Below are 20,046 nucleotides of genomic sequence, written 5' to 3'. Positions count from 1 at the left end.
CATACTGCATGGGACAAGTGACCCGAACCAGCCCGGTGCCACACACACCCCCGGGGACCCCGGGATCAACAACAGCCCAAGGCTGCTGTGGCGCAGCTGGGTGGCTTCAAGCTGTGGCTCTGCTCGGCTGTGTGTGGCAGGAAGGGTTTGGATGGCCCTTCCCTGAGGCCTCGGTGCAGCTGTACCATTTCTGGAATATTCCTCTCTGGGGAGAGTCGGGGAACGCAAGCACAGGCAGGCCCTGCAGAGCCACAGAGCAGCCCTCGCAGCCGTCAGCCAGAGACATCCTGCGGGCTCAGCCGGACAGACACCACTCCCCTCAGACGCCGCGGCCTCGCCAGGCCAGGAAGAGACGCAGGGGTGCCGGGCGCCCTGAGCAGAGACGGCAGTCCCCCGGCATCTGCTCCCTGCCTGCACCAGTGAGCCAGCAGAGGTCCCCTGGGGCTGCCGCCTGCCAGGCTGCCCTGCCAAGTGCCTGCGGTGCGCAGTGCCACTAGGACAGCTGTCTTTGGAGACCAGCTAGGAGCAGAGGTGGCATTGGCCATGGGGCCCTGTCCTGTCCCCTCAAAGGCCACGAGGAGGCGGAGGAGCCACTGAGCGGTGATCCTTGTCCACACCTGTCCAGGCCCGGCTCAGCCGTGTCCAGAGTGCCTCCCAGACCCCCAGCCAAGCCCTGCACCGTGCGCGCCCAGCCCTGCCCTCGGGCTCCAGGACACACTTGCCTGATGTCGTAGCTGTACATGTCCTTCTCCGGACGCCCGTGGACGATCCAGTGAGCCAGCTCCTGCCCACAGCCCCCGCCCAGCATCATTCCTGCCAGGAGAAGTACGGGGCTACAGTCAGCCCCCTCCCCGGGACCCCAGCCCCAGTCCCGGGGACCCCACTCACCAGCACTGTTGAAGCCACAGCCCAGGAAGAAGCCTCGGAGCTCAGGCGCCTCCCCCATCAGGGGTTTGTGGTCAGGCGTGAAGGATTCTGAAAGGGACAGGGAGACCTGAGCCTCCCTCCAGCTCACAGGGACTTAGGATGGGGTCCCCAAGGCAGCAGGGAGGGGCAGGGATCCGAGAGCTCCTCTTCTCTTTAGCCCTGCTCCAGCGGGGATAAATGTTTGTGGAATGAATGAATGAATGAACGACCATACATTTCTCAGGAGAAGCCTTCTCCATCTGCAGCCAGTGGGCCGCAGACCCCAGCGCACGAGTGAGAGACCAGGGACCCGATTACGAAGAGCTACACTTGGATCAAACAAATGGAGCCCAAGCTCATCCCTGCTCTATACCCTTCCAACCTGTGTGACCCAAGACAAGACCTTAGTGCCTTCGTTTCCACACATGTAAAACCAGGATAACATGGTGTTCGAGGCAGGCCAACTGGACAGGGCAGCTTGTCCTCAGATGGACTCAGATGGGTGTGTGTGCCCAGGTACTGGTACCAAACCCCAACCAGAAGTCACATCAGTTCACAGGAAATGAGTCCTGACAAGTTCAGCAAAAGAACACGAGAAGTCAGGGACCATACCGCAGGCCTGTCATCCTAGCTACTCAGGAGGCTGAGATCTGAGGGCTGAGGTTCAAAGCCAGCTTGGGCAGGACTCTTATCACCAATGAACCACCAAAGAACCGTAATGGAGCTGCGGTTCGAGTGGTAGAGCACTAGCCTTGTGCAAAAAAGCGAAGGGACAGCGCCCAGGCCCTGAGTTCAAGTCCTAGGATTTGAACACGCATGTGCACGCATGCACACACACACACACAGATATGAAGTAGTATTTCAACATTCCGCCGAGCGTGAGCACACGGCATGCAGTGCTTCTGGTGGTGCAGTGTCTCGTGCGTGTTTTGGGAGGAGTCCGTGTTCAGGGGAGCACTGCGGGGGACGTGAAGCCCAGGCTGGATGGACACGTGTCACTTGAGCTTGGCTGAAGAACCTGTGGGGACTGGACAAGTATCAGCCAGGACAAACTGCACCATCCACCTGGCAAGCCAAAGAGGGGGCAGGGCCCAGCGGGCGCCCAGGGGGGAGTCGATCATTGTCTCCCAGTGAAGATGCCAGGGAGGGCCAGCCCTCCCCCCCCGGGGGGGCTGGGGACCCGCTGAGGTCCCATGAGGCCAAGGACAGAGGCTGGGGCGGCCATCTCGATGGGATGAGCTGGTCAGACAAGTGAGGTCCCGCGGGAAGGCAGCGTGGCCTCGGTCCTGATCCCCAGCTTGGCCCGTGACCTCAGCCACCCAAGCCTCCCCCTACATCAGACCTGAGGCTTCCCTGTCCTTCCCTGGAGGGTTCAAACCCAGAGCAAATCTCCAAACCTCCCTCACCGCGGGATGAGACACAGAATGTCCTCATGTACACCATCACCCCCAAAATAGAGCCTGTGGGAGAGTGACAGCTTCCAGGCTAATTAAAATAAGAGAACCGCTGGGGGGGGATTTCAAGCCCCTGGGACTCTTCCTTTGCTCCTCGCTGTCAGTCCCCGCGAGCCCCGGGGACCATGAGTCACGGCGCCCTCCCCTCCCCGCCACAGCCCTGCGGTGCCCATCAGCACCCAGCTCACTCTGCCCTCCCCCCCGGGCCTCACACCTCCTCCTTCCCCAGAGCCACACACACCAGCGCAGGCCGGGCTGGCACCTGCGCAGGAAGGAACTCCAAGTATTCCAGAACAGGGAGGCTGGACTCCAGGGCCACGGCGCCCCCCACGTCAGACCCCTCCCTCCCCTCTGCCTGGGCCTCCTGGCTCCTCACTGTCCCCCCACCACCACCCCAGAGCTCACTGCAGGTGGCTGGTCTGCCCCCAGCTTGCACCCGACCTGTGGCTTCTCATCTTCTGACAGCCCCTGTAAGGAGATGCCTGTCACCCACTCCACAGATGGCAACCCCGGGGCTCCCAGACCTGGGCAGGGTCTGAGAACTCAGGGCCTAGGCCCTGGCCAGTGCTCTACCACTTGGGCCATACCTCTACTCTCAGCTTTTTACTGGCTAAGTGAAGGGAAAGTGTTCCAAGTACTTTTCTGCCCAGGCTGTCTTTGAAACACAGTCCTCAGATCCCGGTCTCCTGAGCAGCTAGGGGGGTTACAGGCATGAGCCACTGGGGTCTGGCGGGGACAGAATTTCTTTTTGCATAACACTGTCTTTCTGTTCTTGTCTCTCTAACTGGAGGTCTGGGGCTCCCCCTACAGGGGGAAGGTGGCATTCCCACGAGATTCTATGAGGTCGCCATGGGGTCACTGCTCTGCTCTACCCACCCGCTGCCGGACCCGCCCCACACATACCCCCAGCCTGGCATGGCACTGACTCCCTTCCTCCTCTAGACAGTCCGCCCTGTGTCCTTTCGCTGGGGTTGGAGCCCTGGCCTGAGTGCCCGGCCATCCTGGGCATAGATAAGCTGCCCTTCATCGGGGAAAACGCAGTGTGGATGGATGCTGCCTCCCAGGTGTCGGGTGGCTGCCCGCTGGGCTGCACCCAGCTCAGAAGAGTCCTGCCGAGCCTCACACGCCTCACGTTGGCCCCCAAGGTCAGGAATGGCCTCCTGCTTCCCCAGCGCCATCCGGGACCCCAGCTGGTGGCCTCGGCCCCTGACCCTGACCCCAGAGTCAGGACAGAGCCCCTGGTGGAGCGCTGGAGGCGGAGCCCACCCTTCTGCTGCAGCTTCCCAGGAGCCATCCCGGAGAGCCTGGGGTTCAGACCCCCTGGTCAAGAAGCTGGCTGCATAGGTCTGGTCTCTGGCCCTATGGATGGCTGGAGTCACAGAGGATGGAGGCCGAGGCGTGGCAAGGCCAGCAGGGATTATGGGGGCAGGGCTGGGTGCCACACCATACGCATCACGTCAGAAAGGCCCCGGGCCCTTCCAGCCTTCTCCCTGACCCTCAGGCCGCAGCGACGGGGCAGCTCATCCTCATTCTACAAATAAAACCCCAAACGCCAGGGGTGAGTCGAGTCTGGGACCTAGAGCCCTGGCTGGGGACTGCACATGCTGGAAGATGCTTTGGCGGCCAAGGGCCAGAGCAAACCTCTGCCTGTGCCAGGCCTGGGCATCTGGGCAGCAGAGGAAGATCACGGCAATGCCAGAGAGATGGGGCTGGGTGACGGCGCAAGCTCAGCGTCAGCCCCAGGCCACCCCAGGAAGAGGCCCGCCACCAGCGGGTGCCACCTGGGGACCCGAACACCGCATACCCCTACCTCAGCCTCTCCACTCACCCGGGCCGCAGACCGTGGACTTGATCCCTGTCGTCCCCAGCACCGGGACGCGGTGGATGGCACCCTCGACATGCTGGCTGAACACGTCCCAGTCCAGGTCAAAGAGGCCAAAGGCAAATTTGTTTGACACCTATAAGGGCAGAGCAGGAATGTGTCCCCAGCCAGCCCTGCCAGCCCTGCCTCTGAGTAGCTAAGATTATAGGCATGAGCTGCCAGAACCAGCTCCAAAAGTATTCTTTTTGGCCAGTCCAAGGGCTTGAACTCTGGGCCTGGGCACTGTCCCTGAGCTTCTTTAGCTCAAGGCTAGCACTGTACCCCTTGAGCCACAGCGCCACTTCCAGTCTTTTCTGTGTATGTGGTACTGAGGAATCGAACCCAAGGCTTCATGCATGCTAGACAAGCACTCTACCACTGGACCACATTCCCAGCCCCCAAAAGTATTCTTAGAATACTTAAAGGTCTCGAATTTCTCTTCTATTCTTATCCAGTTTTCATCCTAACTACTCCACCAAAACTGCTTGTATCCATGCTAACATGTTGGTGACATGTTGGTGACGTGTTGGTGACATGTTGGTGACATGTTGGTGACATGTTGGTGACAATCAATCAATCCTCAGTCATATTCATCAGCATCTTCCACACACAGTTATTTCTTTTTCTTTCTTAATGTGGCTGCCAGGACACTGCATTTATTCCTTTCCAATTGCTCTATTTCACTATCCTTTGCCAAGTCTCCCTCATCTTCCCAACATCTTGATACTGGAACATATCTGCTCTTCTTTTCTTGGACCTTTGCTTCTTCCTATGTTCATCCTTACTGATCCTATCTAGTCTCATGGTATTTACTTACTTACCTACTTGGTTATTTGTTTGGGGCACTAGGGATTGAATCCAGGGCCTTATGAATCTCTTATCAAAGCTGGGTGCTAGTGGCTCATGGCTATAACACTAGCTACTCAGGAGGCTGATATCTGAGGATCTCAGTCTGAAGCCAGCCCAGACAGGAAAGTCCCTGTAAGACTCTTATCTCCAATGGACCACTTAAAAATTGGAAGTGGACTTGTGGATCAAAATGGTAGAGCACTGTCCCTGAGCAAAAAGAGCTCCAGGACAGCACCCAGGTTCTGAGTTTGAGCCCCACCACTGACAAAAAATAGAAAAACAAATCTCATATCACAATTTTAAATACTATCTATGCTGGAAGAGAGCAAGGGAAGGGGTAACATTGTCCAAAAAGACTTATGTTACTGTAACCTCTCTGTACATCACCTTTATAGTTACAATTTAAAGGGGTTTTGTTTTTGTTTTTGTTTTTTAGCAAATTGTATTACTTAGTCGGATACCAGTAGCTCACGTCTGTAATCCTAGCTACTCAGGAGGCTGAGATGTGAGGATCAAGGTTCGAAGCCAGCCCAGGCAGACAAATCCAAGAGACTCTTGTCTCCAATTTACCAGCAAGAAAAAGGCAGAAGTAGAGCTGTGGCTCAAGTGGTAGAATACCATCCTTGATCAAAAAAAAAAAAAAGCCAAGGAAGAATGTAAAACCTTGAGCATGTTTAAGTGCATTATTTATCTGTTTGTTTGAAAGTAAGATAGAAGTCTCACCCTTTATCAGAAAATAGACAGCATTTGACTTCAAAATAGCCATCGAGTTATGCTACTGTGGCCTCCAATCACATACCAGGTGGAGAGACCCTGGGGAGAGGAGGGCAGACCATGGCCTGCGACGCCCCGATGTCAGTACTGACACCCCTCAACCTGCTCCAGAGGTGTCAAGGTACCAGGTTTTGGAGCCCAGGGGGGCCGGGCACCTCTCATTCCCACCCCAGAACCCTCCGGTCTTACCTCCTCCCAAAAGATGGGGTTGGCCTCATAGCCACCCAGGGACAGGGCGTCCCCCTGCAGGCGGAGGTAGACTGAGGCGTCGTGGTCACGAACATTCGGCATGTTCTGGAGGGCAGAGCAGAGAGACACGGTGGCGCCTGAGCGCTGTGCCAGGCCTGGCGCCTGCCCCAGTCACAGCCCCAACGTGACTACAAACCGCCCCAAAGACAGCACGGGGGCGGTGGCCTCGGGAGCAGAGGACAGGCCACTCCCAGCCAAGCCTGTCCTTCCCCAAACACCACGAGAACAAAGGGGAGGAGGGCAGGCGTCAGTGGCTCACACCTGCAATCCTAACTACGCAGGAGGCTGAGATCCTAGGACTGAAGTTCAAAGCCAGCCTCGTCAGAAAAGTCCGGGAAACTCTTACCTCTTACTAACTGCCAAAAAGCTGGAAGTAGCCTTATGACTCAAGTGGTAGAGCACCAGCCTTGAGCAAAAAAGCTAAGGAGAACATGAGTTCAGGCCCCAGGACAGCTCAGAAAGGAAAAATAAAAACAAGCTGGAGAGGAGCAGGCCTTGCTGAGTGGGCTGGGGCAGAGCACTCCTGCGTGGCTGGCGGGGGGCGGGGGGGGGGGGGGGAGCGTTCACACGTGGCCGGCGGAAGCAGTCCCCGGCCCCATTGCCTTGAACATGGTCTGATGTTTCTTTGGAAAAGTTAAACACTGTACAGTCCAGTAATTCCACTCCATGTACACACTAGAAATGAGAACGCGTCCACACAACCATTTCCACATGAGTGCTCAGAGCAATACAAATGTCCACCGGTCCGTGATCGTGATGTACTTGATCAACACAATAGAGTATAAATATTAGACGGCCATGAAAAGAGATGGCATGCTGGTACAGACACTATGTAAACACATGCTGACTGGGAAAAGCCAGGCCACAGATCTGAGGACTCAATTTACACAAGCAGTAGGAAGCAGGAAAACCCATAGAGATCGCAATGGAATCCGAGGGGGCTAGGGCTGAGAAGAGGACTGAAGCTGGGAAGGATTTGGGGGAGAGGAGGGTCCAGGAAACGCACGAGCTGAGGAGGACTTGCTCATCGCGTCCACCTGGCCATACGACAGCCAACGCCGACTGCTGATTTCACCACGCAACAAAGCCAGCACGCTGGAGGAGGACCGCCTTCTGCCCTCCCGGCCCTCCCTGGGGAGGAGGACACGGAACACTGGGGCTAGAAGGGGGCGGGCCTGGAATGAGGCTCCCAGGGGCCCTTCTGAGTCAGGGGCCAAGGCTGTGAGCACCACCTACACACCACAATGCACTATGCAACATGATGACCTCCACACCACAGTGACCTGCACACCACAGTGACCTGCACACCACAGTGACCTGCACACCACAGTGACCTGCACATCACAGTGACCTGCACACCACAGTGACCTGCACATCACCATGGCCGCGCCGTGATTCCAGCAGCAGCACCGGTGAGGGAGGTGGGGCACCTGTGGCCAGGGAAGCCCACATGTCCGTGCCAGGCACAGGTGCTTGGTCCTCCTGCCCCCTGTGCTGCCTCCTCCCAGCAAGTGCTCAGCTCAGCACCCCAGCTCCACTGGGTGCCTCTTCAGCTCCGGAGCTCCGTGCTCTAGGGGCTGCCCCTGCCCCACAGACGCCCCGTTTCAGCTCCTTTTCATCCAGGCGTGGAAGGGAAGGCTCTGTAGCAAAGAGACAGAAGAGAACCAGCAAAGGCCCAAGACCAGTATGGCTCCCCGGAGCTGGGAAGCCCTGCGTGGCCCAGGCCCTGGCCACCCAGGAACTATGACCTGAGCCTGGAGTCCTGGCCGGTAGCTGCTTGATGGGGCAGACAGCATCCTGCAGCCGCGGTGGCAGGCCCAGAGCACTGCAGCCCGGGGGCCTAGATAGCACACAGGCTCCAGCCTCAGACCTGCCAGGGTCGGCGGCCAGGGGCCGGGGGAGGGCAGGGGTGCGGGGGGGGCTGTCACCAAGGAATCAGACCACAGCAATGGGAGGGCAGGTCAGAAGTGCAGCCTGCCCCCCAGGCTGGCTCCTAGAGCCTTCACACTTCCTCGTCCAGAGGGACACGGGTGCTCTGCCTACTGACCCAGGTTCCCTGTCCCCTGCAATGCCAGCTGTGGGGCTGGTGACCCTTTCCCGTGCTCTGCCACTCAGGATTCCTGATTCGCTCTGACCTAGGCATTCACGGGAGGGGGACGGCCAGCTCAGCCCCGCTGCTTCTCGGAAAGGGTCACTAGAAGGAATTAGGCATGCATGTATGGACTTGGTGGAGACCCGCCTCAGAGAGTCCCGTCCCCAGATACAGCCTCTGTCCTCACGCTCCATGGGCCTCAGCCTGGCCCTCCTGTAGCCCACGGCGGTCCAAGGGCAGCCCCTGGTGGCCACCTAGGAGAACAGCTTCTCTTGACAAATGGGGGACAGGTGGGGTGTGAAGCCTTGGCTCCCATGTCACAGTGTTACTGTGCTTTATCCGGCACACCTAACCAACGCATGGCCCCTGGCTGTCAGGGCCAACAGTGAGTGTGTGCCGGGCATTCGATGTGCCCAGAGAAGGGGGCAGGGAGAAAGGCGTGCCCAGCGGTCAGGGGAAGGAGCCCATGAGCCGTTTCTGCTGTCCCTCTCCACCACTACTGTCCACACAGCAGCCAGCCTGGCTCTCCCCTGGCTTCCTGAGGGAAGCCCGGCTCCTGCAGGGCAGGGGTAGCAGCCCCTAAGAATGAGGCTTTTACCACTGGCAGGTTGCTGGGGCCTGATCCTAAACAAGAACCGAGTCATCTCACTCTCCCAAGCCCCACCCCAGTGGCCCAGCTCTCCCACCCGTCCTGACCACCCACGGTGACCACCACTGCCTGTGGTTCATGTCCACCCGTCCTGACCACCACACGGTGACCACCACTGCCTGTGGTTCATGCCCACCCCCCTCAGGTCCCCGTCGCCAGTGCCATCCTCCATTCTTGAACTGGTGACCGACAGGTAGACCACACCCCCATCTAACTGTCAGAGAGCAGCCAGTCAAGCCTCTCTGGATGTGGTCAAAGGTACAGGCTCCACCCTGCACAGGAGCCTGAGTCCCCATAGTCAAGGTGAATTCCTCGTCAGAGCCCTCTCCACGCTCTTATGGAATTGCTTCACAGAAGAACTAGTGTGTGTGTGTGTGTGTGTGTGTGTGTGTGATGTGTGTGTGTGTGTGCGTGCGTGTGTGTGTGTGTGTGTGTGTGTGTTGATATTTGGGCTTGACTTCAGGGCCTAGGAGCTGTCCCTTGGCTTTTTCATTCAAAGATGTTGTTCTACCACTTGAGCCACATCTCTACTTCTGGCTTTTGGTGGTTAAAGATAAAGCTCTCTTTATCTTTCTTGCCAGGCTGGCTTTGAACTGTGATCCTCAGATCTCAGCCTCCTGAGTAGCTAGTACAGGTATGAGCCACTAGCACCTGGCAAGAACTAGGTCTTTAGCCCTGGTTCCCAGAGTAGGGCCTGAAACATGAAGCCAGTTTGATGAATGTTGCATAGGGATTCATAAGTGGATGGATGACAGAGGAATAGGCGAGGGAGGATAGATGGATAGGAGGGATGAACTGATGGATGGATGGACAGACAGATGGGTGTGAGTGGGTGGGCAGATGTATGGGTGGGTGGGTGGATGGGTGGGTAGATGGACAGACAGATGGGAGGGTAGGTAGACAGATGGATGGATGGGTGGATGGGTGGGTGGGTGGGTGGGTGGGTGGATGGATGGGTGGATGGGTGATCGAGCAGATAGATGGGTGCGTTGGTAGCTAGCCTCGATTGGTAGAGGAAGGATATACAGAAGAAGAGATGGACAGATGAATGGACAGATACATAGATGAGCAGTGGGTGGTTAGAGGAATGGAGGCAATGAGGGAAGAGTGGGTGGGAGGACACTAAGCAAAACAGGCAAGGGAGCAAGTGGAGAGATCAGAGTGGGGAGGGGGGAGGGGCCACGTCAGAGAGGGAGCGAGGAGGGGAGGCCTGGATGAAAGGTAGGAGGAGGGCGGGAGGCTGGCAGGTGAAAAGGAGCAGGAAACCACCGGCTCTTACCACAGAAGAAGAATGACGCAGGACAGGATGGGGGGGAGTGGGAGGGGCAGGGGAAGGGGCGGGCACAGGCGCAGGGCCCACTGCCAGCAGGTGCACCAGTTCCCGAGTTCCCCTAGCAGAGGGCTCCCAGCCAGGTTCTGAGCACCAGGCATGGGTACCCTCTTAAAACCAGAGCTCAGGGCACACGCAGGAGCCCTGAGCCACGGTCCTGCCCAGGCTTGGACTATGCTTTGAATATCAAGGGAAAGTCCTAAAGTGCACGAGATGGGGAGGGAGCGTGGAGAGAGGGGGAGGAGCATTTCACCTGGGCTACTTCAGGTAATTCTGACACCACCAAGAAACATCCAGTGTTATGACAGATGGGGAGACTGAGGCTCAGAGAGCCCAGGAGAGCCAAGCCACTTGTAAGTGCCCAAGCTGGGGCTCAGAGCTAAGTCCGTACCCCGCCAGCACCTCCCCCCCCCCACTGCCCGGCACAGATGCGGGGCTGCACCTACCTGGATTCCCTCGATACGCTCTGTGACCACATAGGCGTGATGCATGGCCACCAGCGGGACCTTGACTCCAGCCATCTGGCCCACGGCGCTTGCCCACACCCCTAGGGGCAGAGCAGGGGCTGCTCAGCTCTGCTGGTCCAGGGAGCTGCCATCCCCAGGGGCATGGAACGCCTCTGCAGACCCCTCTGCCTGGCCAGGACTCCCCTGCACCACCACCCCCCCCCCCCCAGGCCCTGCAGAGGGGCGGATACACCGCACACCGCAGTCAGCAGGAAGGCCGGCCCTACCTGCACAGTTGACCACGCAGGGCGTCTGGATGGAGCCATGCTCTGTCTCCACAGCCGAGACCCGCCGCACTCCAAAGTCATCCGTCTGCACACGGATGCCAGTCACTGCACAGTGTTCGATGACCTGGGACCAAGAGAAACAAACTGCTCCTAGGCTCCCGAGCAGCTCCTGCCCACCTCTTGCCCCTGCCGGGCCCTTCCTGGAGATGTGGGGTTTTGTTTCGTTTTATCTCATTCCTTTGTGTCATCAAGAAAATGAACCAGAAAACCAAATCCGCCCTGGACTTAAAAACCTTGCAGCCAGGTGGCAGGAGCACCACGAAATGAAAAGTAGCTGACTTTTCTTCATTTAAGGAAGGCTCCTCGGGTTGATAGAAACAGGCTTGGGAGCCACGGCTTAGCAACCAATAAAAATAAAGCCACAAAACAAGCCATGCGTCGGTGGCTCACACCTGCCATCCTAGCTACTCTGGAGGCTGAGATCTGAGGATTGCAGTTCAAAGTCAGCCTAGGCAGGAAAGCCCGAGAGACTCTTATCTCCAATGAACCACCAGAAAACTGGAAGTGGCACTGTGGCTCAAGTGGCTCAAGTTGAAGAGCTCAGGGACAGGACCTAGACCCAGAGTTCAAGCCCCACAACAGACAAAAAAAAAGTCACAAAACAATGCACCGCTTGGTTCTAATGCATATGTATCCCCATAGGAGGGAGAAAAAAGATTAGAAACATGCTAAAATCTCCACACTGGTTACTATGGGGTGGTTTGCATTTCTTTGCTGCTTGTTTGTCTTTTTCCTTCAATTAGGTATGAGGTTGATGAATAAAGATAAGTTTAAGAGGGAGATTAGCTGCCTTCTGACATGTCTGTAATCCTACCATTCAGGAGGCTGAAGCCTGAGGATGCCAGTGGTCAGCCTGGGTGAAAAAAAGTTTATAAAACCCATCTTAATCAGTAAGAGTTGGGTGTGGTGTTGCAAGCTTATTATCCAAAGCTACAAGAGAAGCAGAAATGGGAGGACCACAGTCCACATCAGCCCCAGGCAAAAACAGGAGACCCTAGCCAAAAGATAAAGCAAAAAATGTTAAGGGCACGGCTCAAGTGGTAGAGGCCCTTACCTAGCAAGTACAAATCCCAGAGTTTGAATCCAACACTCTAAAACATAAACAATAAGAGGGGACCAGAGGGCACCCCCTCCCCTTCCCCCCCCTTCCAGCGCAGCAGAGCAGACCCTGGAGAGAGCCGAGGAGTTTGAGAATAGACACAGCCTGCCCTGAACTGAACTGGACCCGAGACCCTTACTGGCCTGGGTCATACGACAGCTCCAGAAATGTTCTGGCCTCGGCTCTGGGGACCTTGGGCGGGACGGAGGGGACTGATCGGGGGCCCCAGAGCTGGCGGCCGCAGGCCAGGGTACCTGTGCTCCTCGGGCAGCCGCCGCCCTGGTGAGAGCAGTACAGGTGCCAGCGGGGTCCATGGTGCCGTCGCGCGGTACATACAGGGTCCCGTAGAGGTCGTCCACGTTCATCAGGGGGTACAGCGCCTTGGTCTCCGCTGGGCTCAGCACATGGGCCTCCACGCCGTAGGCCTTGCCCAACTGAAGGGTCCAGAGGAGACTGAGCCAGCGGGGAGCAGGACTCCAGGCTGCTCCACACCGCAACCCCCCTCCCACGCTGAGCCTGGGCCGGCACGAGGTGGAAGGCAGGTGCACGGGCAGGGGCGGCTCCGAGGCCATGCTTCCATCTGGCTCAAACACAGGCCAGCTCCACAGCCCGGCGCAAGTTGCTTAAAGCCCACGCCCAGAAATAGAGTGACAGTCCTGATGCAGAAGGACTTAGACCAGAGCCGGAGGCGGGGCTCACCCCTGTAATATGAGGAGCTGAGTTTGAACCACCTCAAGCAGTGAAGTCCAGGAAACTCTTATCTCCATTAACCAGCAAAAAGCCAGAACTGGAGGTGTGAACACACACACACACACACACACACACACACACACCTTAGAACAGTACCTGGGTACAAACAACTAAATATATTTAAAAAAATGAAAATTAGCTTCATAGTCTCATTTGTGACCTAAGGATTGGGTTTCCCGGTCAGGCAGCTCAACTCCTCCAAGAAAGGGAAGATGGTCCTGGGCTCTGGAGATCGTGGTAGACAGGCCACGCCCTTGCATTTGATTGGCCCAAGGGCATCCAGTCAAGTGTGGGGTTGGCCCAACTCACAGACTCCTCCCAGCTGGAGATGAATTGAGCCAGTCTCCAGGAATTATGAATCAAGTGTGGGCTAGCTACTCAGGAGCTGAGATCTGGGGATCACAGTTCAAAGTCAGCCCAGACAGAAAAGTCCATGAGACTCTTATCTCCAATGAACCACCAGAAAGCCGGAAGTGGCGCTGTGGCTCAAGCGGTAGAGCGCTCGCCTTGAGTAAAAAAGCTGAAGGACAGTGCTCAGGCCAAGAGTCCAAGCCTCAGAACTGGCACCAAAAAAAAAGTGAGCTTGTCTGTCCTCTGAGTGCCCCACCCCCACGCCCCACGGGGGCCGTCCTCACCGACATGAGCCTTTTGTACTCATCCAAGCGCTGCCGGTTAGACGCGATGAAAAGACCCCCGTTCTCGATCCAGCCCGTGTGCAGCCCGGTCTCCTCCTCTAGCTCACGGCTCACCACCCGCCTGGTGTGGGCCAGGAGCTCCACCTCCACGTCGCTGGGCCGCAGCTGCCACAGCAGACCTGGCCCGGGAACAGGTGCCATCAGTCCCTGGGGAGACAGTGCTGTACAGTGCTCCCTCGCTCGCTCGCCCCCTCACCACCACCCCAGCCCGCACCTGCTGTGTGCCAGGTGGTCCCAGACGTGAGACGCTCTCGCTCCAGCAGCACCACCCCACTCACGCCCAGCTTGGCCAGGTGGTACAGGGTTTGGCAGCCCAAGCTGCCGCCACCGATGAGGACCACGTTGGCGGAGCTGGGCAGGGGCTGGCTGGGTCCTCGGGCCACCTCCGAGGGGCCCGGGGCCTCCTTCAGGGTCCGCTGATAGGGCACGCTCTTCTCTGCCTGGGGATTGGCCGCGCTGGAGAGGGGCCTCGGACCCAGGCCCCGGGCAGCTCTCCCTCCACGGCAGATGGTGGCCACACGCAGGGCTCGGCTCAGTGAGGCCATGTGGACTCCGGCTTCAGCACCTGTTATCTGGGGACAAAGCTAGGCTGGGTTAAAGCAGGGACAACAAAGACCAGGGCTAGGGTGGGCCAGTCTCCAAGGCCCCCATGCTGTTCCCCCCACACACACCAAGGCCCCTTCCTCCTGGGGCCTTTGCATGATGTGTGTTCATCCATCCAGAAACCCACCCACCCTTCCACCTGTCCATCTACTCAATGCCGATCCAGCATCCACCCAGCATCCATTCATCCACTCAACCTAAATGTCCATTTATTCATCTACTGTCCATCCATTATCTATCCATCATCCAACCATCCATCTACCCATTCATTCAACCATCCATCATCCACCTATCCATCACTCACCCATTCATCTACCCATCCATCCACCCATCCAGCCTATCCATCTATCCATCCACCCATTCATCCAACTATCCATCCATCTAGCCATCTAGCCATCCATTCATCTACCACCCATCCATTATCCATCCATCTAAACATCTGTCCATCACCCAACCATCCACCAGCCATCCATCCAACCATCCATCACCCATCTATCCATCCATTCATTCACTTATCATTTATCCATTCATTTACCCATCCCTCTACCCATCAACCTATCTATCCATTCATTCATCTACCCATCCATGCATCATCCATGCTTCATCCATCCATCTTTCATCCATCCATCCATTCATCCAGTCATCCGCTCATTACTCATACATTCATCTATCTATCCAATCAGCCATCATCTATCCATCCATTCACCCACCTGTCCATCAACCCACCCATCCATCATCCATGCCCCTATCCCTCCATCATCCATCTGTCCATCGATCTGCTCATCCACCTATACATCCACATATCCATCATCCATCCATGTATCCGTCTATCTACTCATCCATCCATTTAGTGTGTATTAAGGGTCTGGGACTATAGCAGCTCTAGCTAAACCCAGAGGAGGCTGCTCCGGCAGGGAGAGGATGTTGGGGCCACAAGGGTAGCAGAAAGGAGAAGGCTGTGGTTGGCAAACATCTCAAACGGACTGAGGAGTCAGGTTATCTAGGGAGGGAGGGAAACAAGAAGGGGCCTCTCTCATGCAGACACTCAGGACTCAAAAAAGAAAAGGTGTGGCGGTGTGGCTCAAGTGGTAGAGGGCCAGCCTTGAGTGAGAAAGCTAAAGGACAGTGCCCAAGATTGAGCTCAAGACCTGGTATCAGCACACGCAAGAAATTAAAATGTATGAAATTAAAAAATTAAAAGAATGTGATGTTAGGAAAAATGAACCCTTAGATATGTATTTAAATGTTTTTTTTCTTTCATGCATTTGTTTCTAACGCATTTATAAGATTATTTCTTTGTTGCTTTGTATGTCCCTCCCCCACAGTATAACTCCTGCTTTCACTATATTTGATGTCGGTATAATTTGTGGAGGAGATGGGGAAAAACAAGTCGTTTAAGGATACAGGTGGACCTGTTGCAACAATGAGAAGTACAAGTTGTCATGTCGAAAACGAACTTTACAACTTTGGTGCGGGGGGGGGGGGGGCGGGGGGGGGGAGGAGGATTGGGTGGGGGGTGGGGGGGAGGCTGGGAAGGGATGTGAAGGGTAAACAAAGGAGGAGGCTGCAATGCTTAATAAGAAATGAACGCATTATCTTGCCCATGCAATTGTAACCCCTCTGTACAGTATGTTCACAAAAAATAAAAATTTAAATTAAAAAAAAAAAATTAAAAGAAAAAGTCAGGGCACCGGTGGCGTGCACCTGTAATCCTAGCTACTCAGGCGGCTGAGATCTGAGGATCAAGGTCAAAGCCAGCCAGGGCAGGAAAGTCTGTGAGACTCTTATCTACAATTAACACCAGAAAACCGGAAGTGGCGCTGTGGCTCAAGTGGTAGAGCGCTTGCTTTGAGCTGAAGAGCTGAGGAACAGCGCCCAGGCCCAGAGTTCAAGCCCCGTGACTGGCAAAAAAAAAAAAAGACACTCAGGACCCAGAGACATGACAGGGGAGTTGGGGAGGCCGGAGTAAGGAGGCCTCCATGGCTTTGACAGGCCCCAGGAACTGCCTAAGAGTGGAAGGCCGGCCCTTGGGCTGAGCTGGGGAGAAGCTGGAGCTGCAGGTGATGGACGAGGAGGAGAGGCAGGGGTGGGGCAGCAGACCTGCATGCAGGGAGAGCCGGTGGAGGGTGGCGGCAGCACAGGTGTTAGCAGCAGCACAGATGGGATGCGAGCTCCCCCCACCCCCAGGAGCCCCCAGGGAAGCCACATCTCCCCCAGTGCTTCCCAAGGCCCAAGCAGAGGGAGGCTGCGGGGTCCAGCCCACCCCCACAGGGCCTTCCAGACTCCCAGAAACTCCGCTCCGGGGACTCCGTCCTCCCCCTCCTCCTCCCCCTCCTCCTCCTCCCTCTCCTCCTTCTGCTCCTCCTGCTCCTGCTCCTCCTCCTCCTCCTCTTCCTCCTCCTCCCCCTCCTCCTCCTCCTTCTGCTCCTCCCCCTCCTCCTCCTCCTCCTCCTTCTGCTCCTCCTGCTCCTGCTCCTGCTCCTCCTGCTCCTCCTGCTCCTGCTCCTGCTGCTGCTCCTCCTCCTCCTTCTGCTCCTCCTGCTCCTGCTCCTGCTCCTGCTCCTGCTCCTCCTCCTCCTCTTCCTCTTCCTCCTCCTCCTCCTCCTCCTCCTTCTCCTCCTCCTCCTCCTCCAGGAAGCCCTCCCAGAGCTCTCCAGCTAGAAAAGTCTGGTAATAACAAGAAAAATGTGCCACAGAGCTCCACCCCAAGGAGAGTTGCAGAAGCCGCTCCTTCGGGTGGGAAGGAGAGAGGGCTGCAGGGCTGGTCCTTGGCTTTGCGTCTCTGTGGCTTCCCCTCTACCCCACAGCCTCCCAGCTGCCGGCCTGCCTCCGGCCAGCAGAGTAGCTCAGGACTGGGGCCGTGGGGGGGAAGGGGTGGAACTCCCCCTCTGTAGGTGTCTATGCATACCTCTGGTCCTTGGAGGTCCTTAGGCTTCCAGAAGCTTCCAAGAACGGTCTCCTACAGGGATAAAGTGCAGGTCATGGTCCCAGGGACGGCTGTCCAAGGCCAGTCAGGCACTGCCCGAGTGGGGCATTGCACACCTGTGGGCGGAGCCCCCTCCCTTCCTCCGGCCTGCCACGTGCCCTGTGTGGCCTGCCAGCCAGTCGGGATGGGGGCAGGGCCACCCAGGGCCCTGGCCTGCGGCTTCAACATTAACCTGACCCCCGCCCCCAGCTCTCCCCATTCTGCACTGAGCTTCTGGGCCCCGGGCCAGGGCAGAGGGGCAGAGCCTAGTCTCGGGACCAAGGCCTTGGGCCACAACTCAGCCTCTCTGAGAAGCAGGGCCTGCAGGAGGGTGGAGGGACCCAAGCCAGCCCAGCATCTGCCATAGCCCTCCTCAAACACTGGCCGGTGGCCTTGCCCTCCCACACTGCCTCCCCACCGCAAGGCGGACAGAGGACCCAGCCAGAGCCAGCACCAGCCCGGCCCCCCGGCAGAGGCAAGGCTCTGCCCCTCCCCGGGGGTACAGCAGGCAGCTCCCCAGGCCAGTGCCCGGCCAGTGAGCCAGTATCACCTCCTTCTTTCCCAAGTAGGCCTCTTAAGAACTCCAAGAGAGCCGCTGTCTGCCAGCCCAGAGTCCCTGCCCCCATGTGGGCGGGGCCACCCCAGCTCCGCCCCCCAGTCCAGCCTGGGCAGCTTCCCAGTGGGCTGCTCCTCCAGCTGGCTGCTGACCCAACCCGGCTGAGTCCCTGAGCCCAGCACCCAGAGCAAGCTGGTGGGCTCTGTTTACTAACTCTATCATGGGGGTTCTGGATGGCCCCTGGGGCCCAGCACCCTGCCTGCCTGTGCCTGCCCAGCTCTCCAGGCTCTGAACCGCTCTGCGTGAGCCCCTGCGCCTCCAGCTGGCTCACCTGAGACCACACAGAGGACCTGGCGATGAGCCTAAGGAAGGGAGCCAGGGCTCCTGTCTGTCAGTCACCTGGCTGGAGTTCCCGCCTCCAGTACCGCGCTGGGAGCGGCAGAGCCCAGAGACGCCGCCCGCCACAGGCCTGCCAATGAGCCAATGAGGAAGTCAAGATGGCTGCTTGGGAGGCCAGACCCAGTCAGGCGCCGCCCCCTCCAGGCAGGATTGGGTGCTCTGGGGAAGTCAGGTCCAAGTCAGTACAGGTGCCACTGGTGTGGCAAGAATCTGGAGGTGCTGGCCTCAGACGGGACCCCCGCCCCCTCCCCGTCCCCCTCTGCCCGTGGAGTCAGAGGAGTGGGGGTTTTGCTGTCCACTAATCCTGCAGCAGTGTCCAGCTGACCCTGGAGGGCCCACAGTGCCCTCACTGCTGGAGTGAATCAAATCACGGCGCGCTCATCTACACCAACACTGGCCGGCTGTCCTGCTGCCGTCCTGTCTGTCCTACACATCGACTGAGCACAAAGCACTGAGCCACCTGAGTCCCTGCCCTCGAGAGGCCTGGGGCAGGACACAAAGCCAGAGGACCCCCGAGGCTAGCTGCACGGTGGACCACTTGGAGCTAGGGGCACAGGGCGCCCCAGCGGAGGCTGACACAGGGCGCCCCAGTGGAGGCTGGCATAGGGCGCCCCAGTGGAGGCTGACACAGGGCGCCCCAGCGGAGGCTGACACAGGGCGCCCCAGCGGAGGCTGACACAGGGCGCCCCAGTGGAGGCTGACACAGGGCGCCGCAGCGGAGGCTGACACAGGGCGCCCCAGTGGAGGCTGACACAGGACGCCGCAGCGGAGGCTGACACAGGGCAGCCCCAGTGGAGGCTGACACAGGAGCACTCCAGCGGAGGCTGACACAGGAGCACCCCAGCGGAGGCTGACACACAGAGTGCCCCAGCGGAGGCTGACACACAGAGTGCCCCAGCGGAGGCTGACACAGGAGCACCCCCCTCAGTGGAGGCTGACACAGGGCGCCCCAGCGGAGGCTGACACAGGAGCACCCCAGCGGAGGCTGACACAGGGCGCCCCAGCGGAGGCTGACACACAGGGCGCCCCAGCGGAGGCTGACACAGGGCGCCCCAGCGGAGGCTGACACAGGGCGCCCCAGTGGAGGCTGACACAGGGCGCCGCAGTGGAGGCTGACACAGGGCGCCCCAGTGGAGGCTGACACAGGGCGCCCCACCCCAGTGGAGGCTGACACAGGAGCACCCCAGCGGAGGCTGACACAGGGCGCCCCACCCCAGCGGAGGCTGACACAGGGCCCCCCAGCAGAGGCTGACCCAGGGCGCCCCACCCCAGCAGAGGCTGACACAGGGCGCCCCACCCCAGCAGAGGCAGTCTGGGCTGAGGTGGTGACTACCTCTTTCAGAGTCTATCTCAAAGTAGAGAGACCTGAGTCCCGGCCTCCACCAGTTCAAGGCTGCCCTGAGGTAGTTTGCAGTCCTGGACAGGGAGAGAGTGGCCTGGGCTGGCGCCTGGGCTGTTACTGGACCGGGAGAAGGGCAGGTTTGTGGGGTGAGGTTGGGTCCGGTGCACATCGCCCTCAACGTCCTCGTCTTGGCAGTGTTGGGGACAGGGGGAGGGGACACCGTGGTGACCATAACCCCGGGGCAGCAGCCAGGTAGCCCAGACCCTCCTGCCCACATGCTCTGAGGACATCTGCCAAGTGATCACACACCAAGGGGGCAGAGCCATCGCCTGAACTTTGGACGAGGGGAGGTGGTGGCGATCGATCTGGGCTCTGCGGTGGCCGCTGGTGGGAGGGGGGCGTGGCTTCGAGCTTTATGGCTCGCTGCTGGTCAGGGGATGTGGTCAGGGGCGGGGCTCCGGGCTCCGGCACGGCACGCTGCTGGCCGGGGGGCGTGGCAGGGCCATCCCTCCCCTGGGTGCTGAGGACACTGGTCCCACCCACAGCCCTAGGACTGAAGGAAATGGGGAAACTGAGGCATCAAGGTACGGGGTGGGTCTCATCACATCCCAGCTGCAGCTGTGTTGTCCAGACTCAGTTTCCCCACCTGAGGAGGGATTGTGACCCTGCAGTGTCCGCTT

General features: G+C 58.4%; 1 protein-coding gene across 2 annotated transcripts in view; it reads right to left on the bottom strand.

The window, feature by feature from the left end:
* Sardh (sarcosine dehydrogenase) overlaps positions 1–17,675 on the bottom strand; it is a 50,577-nt gene extending 32,902 nt beyond the window's left edge. The window contains exons 1-11 of one of the 2 annotated variants that reach the window (XM_042680925.1): positions 17,620–17,675; positions 17,013–17,063; positions 13,716–14,073; positions 13,442–13,620; positions 12,311–12,490; positions 10,898–11,021; positions 10,611–10,711; positions 6,034–6,138; positions 4,189–4,318; positions 889–975; positions 723–813 (exon numbers count right to left, since the gene is read on the bottom strand). In XM_042680925.1, coding sequence (XP_042536859.1) covers positions 723–813; positions 889–975; positions 4,189–4,318; positions 6,034–6,138; positions 10,611–10,711; positions 10,898–11,021; positions 12,311–12,490; positions 13,442–13,620; positions 13,716–14,046 — 1,328 coding nt within the window. In that variant the 5' untranslated portion in view covers positions 14,047–14,073; positions 17,013–17,063; positions 17,620–17,675. Of the gene's footprint in view, positions 1–722; positions 814–888; positions 976–4,188; positions 4,319–6,033; positions 6,139–10,610; positions 10,712–10,897; positions 11,022–12,310; positions 12,491–13,441; positions 13,621–13,715; positions 14,074–17,012; positions 17,124–17,619 lie in introns of those variants that run through there. The other variant, XM_042680924.1, reaches the window with a different exon arrangement.
* Positions 17,676–20,046: the final 2,371 nt, after the last annotated feature.

The sequence above is a fragment of the Dipodomys spectabilis genome, unplaced genomic scaffold (assembly GCF_019054845.1).
Source record: "Dipodomys spectabilis isolate Male_0828 unplaced genomic scaffold, ASM1905484v1 ptg000067l, whole genome shotgun sequence".
NCBI lineage: Eukaryota > Metazoa > Chordata > Mammalia > Rodentia > Heteromyidae > Dipodomys > Dipodomys spectabilis.
This window is presented reverse-complemented; position numbering and strand designations above follow the sequence as displayed.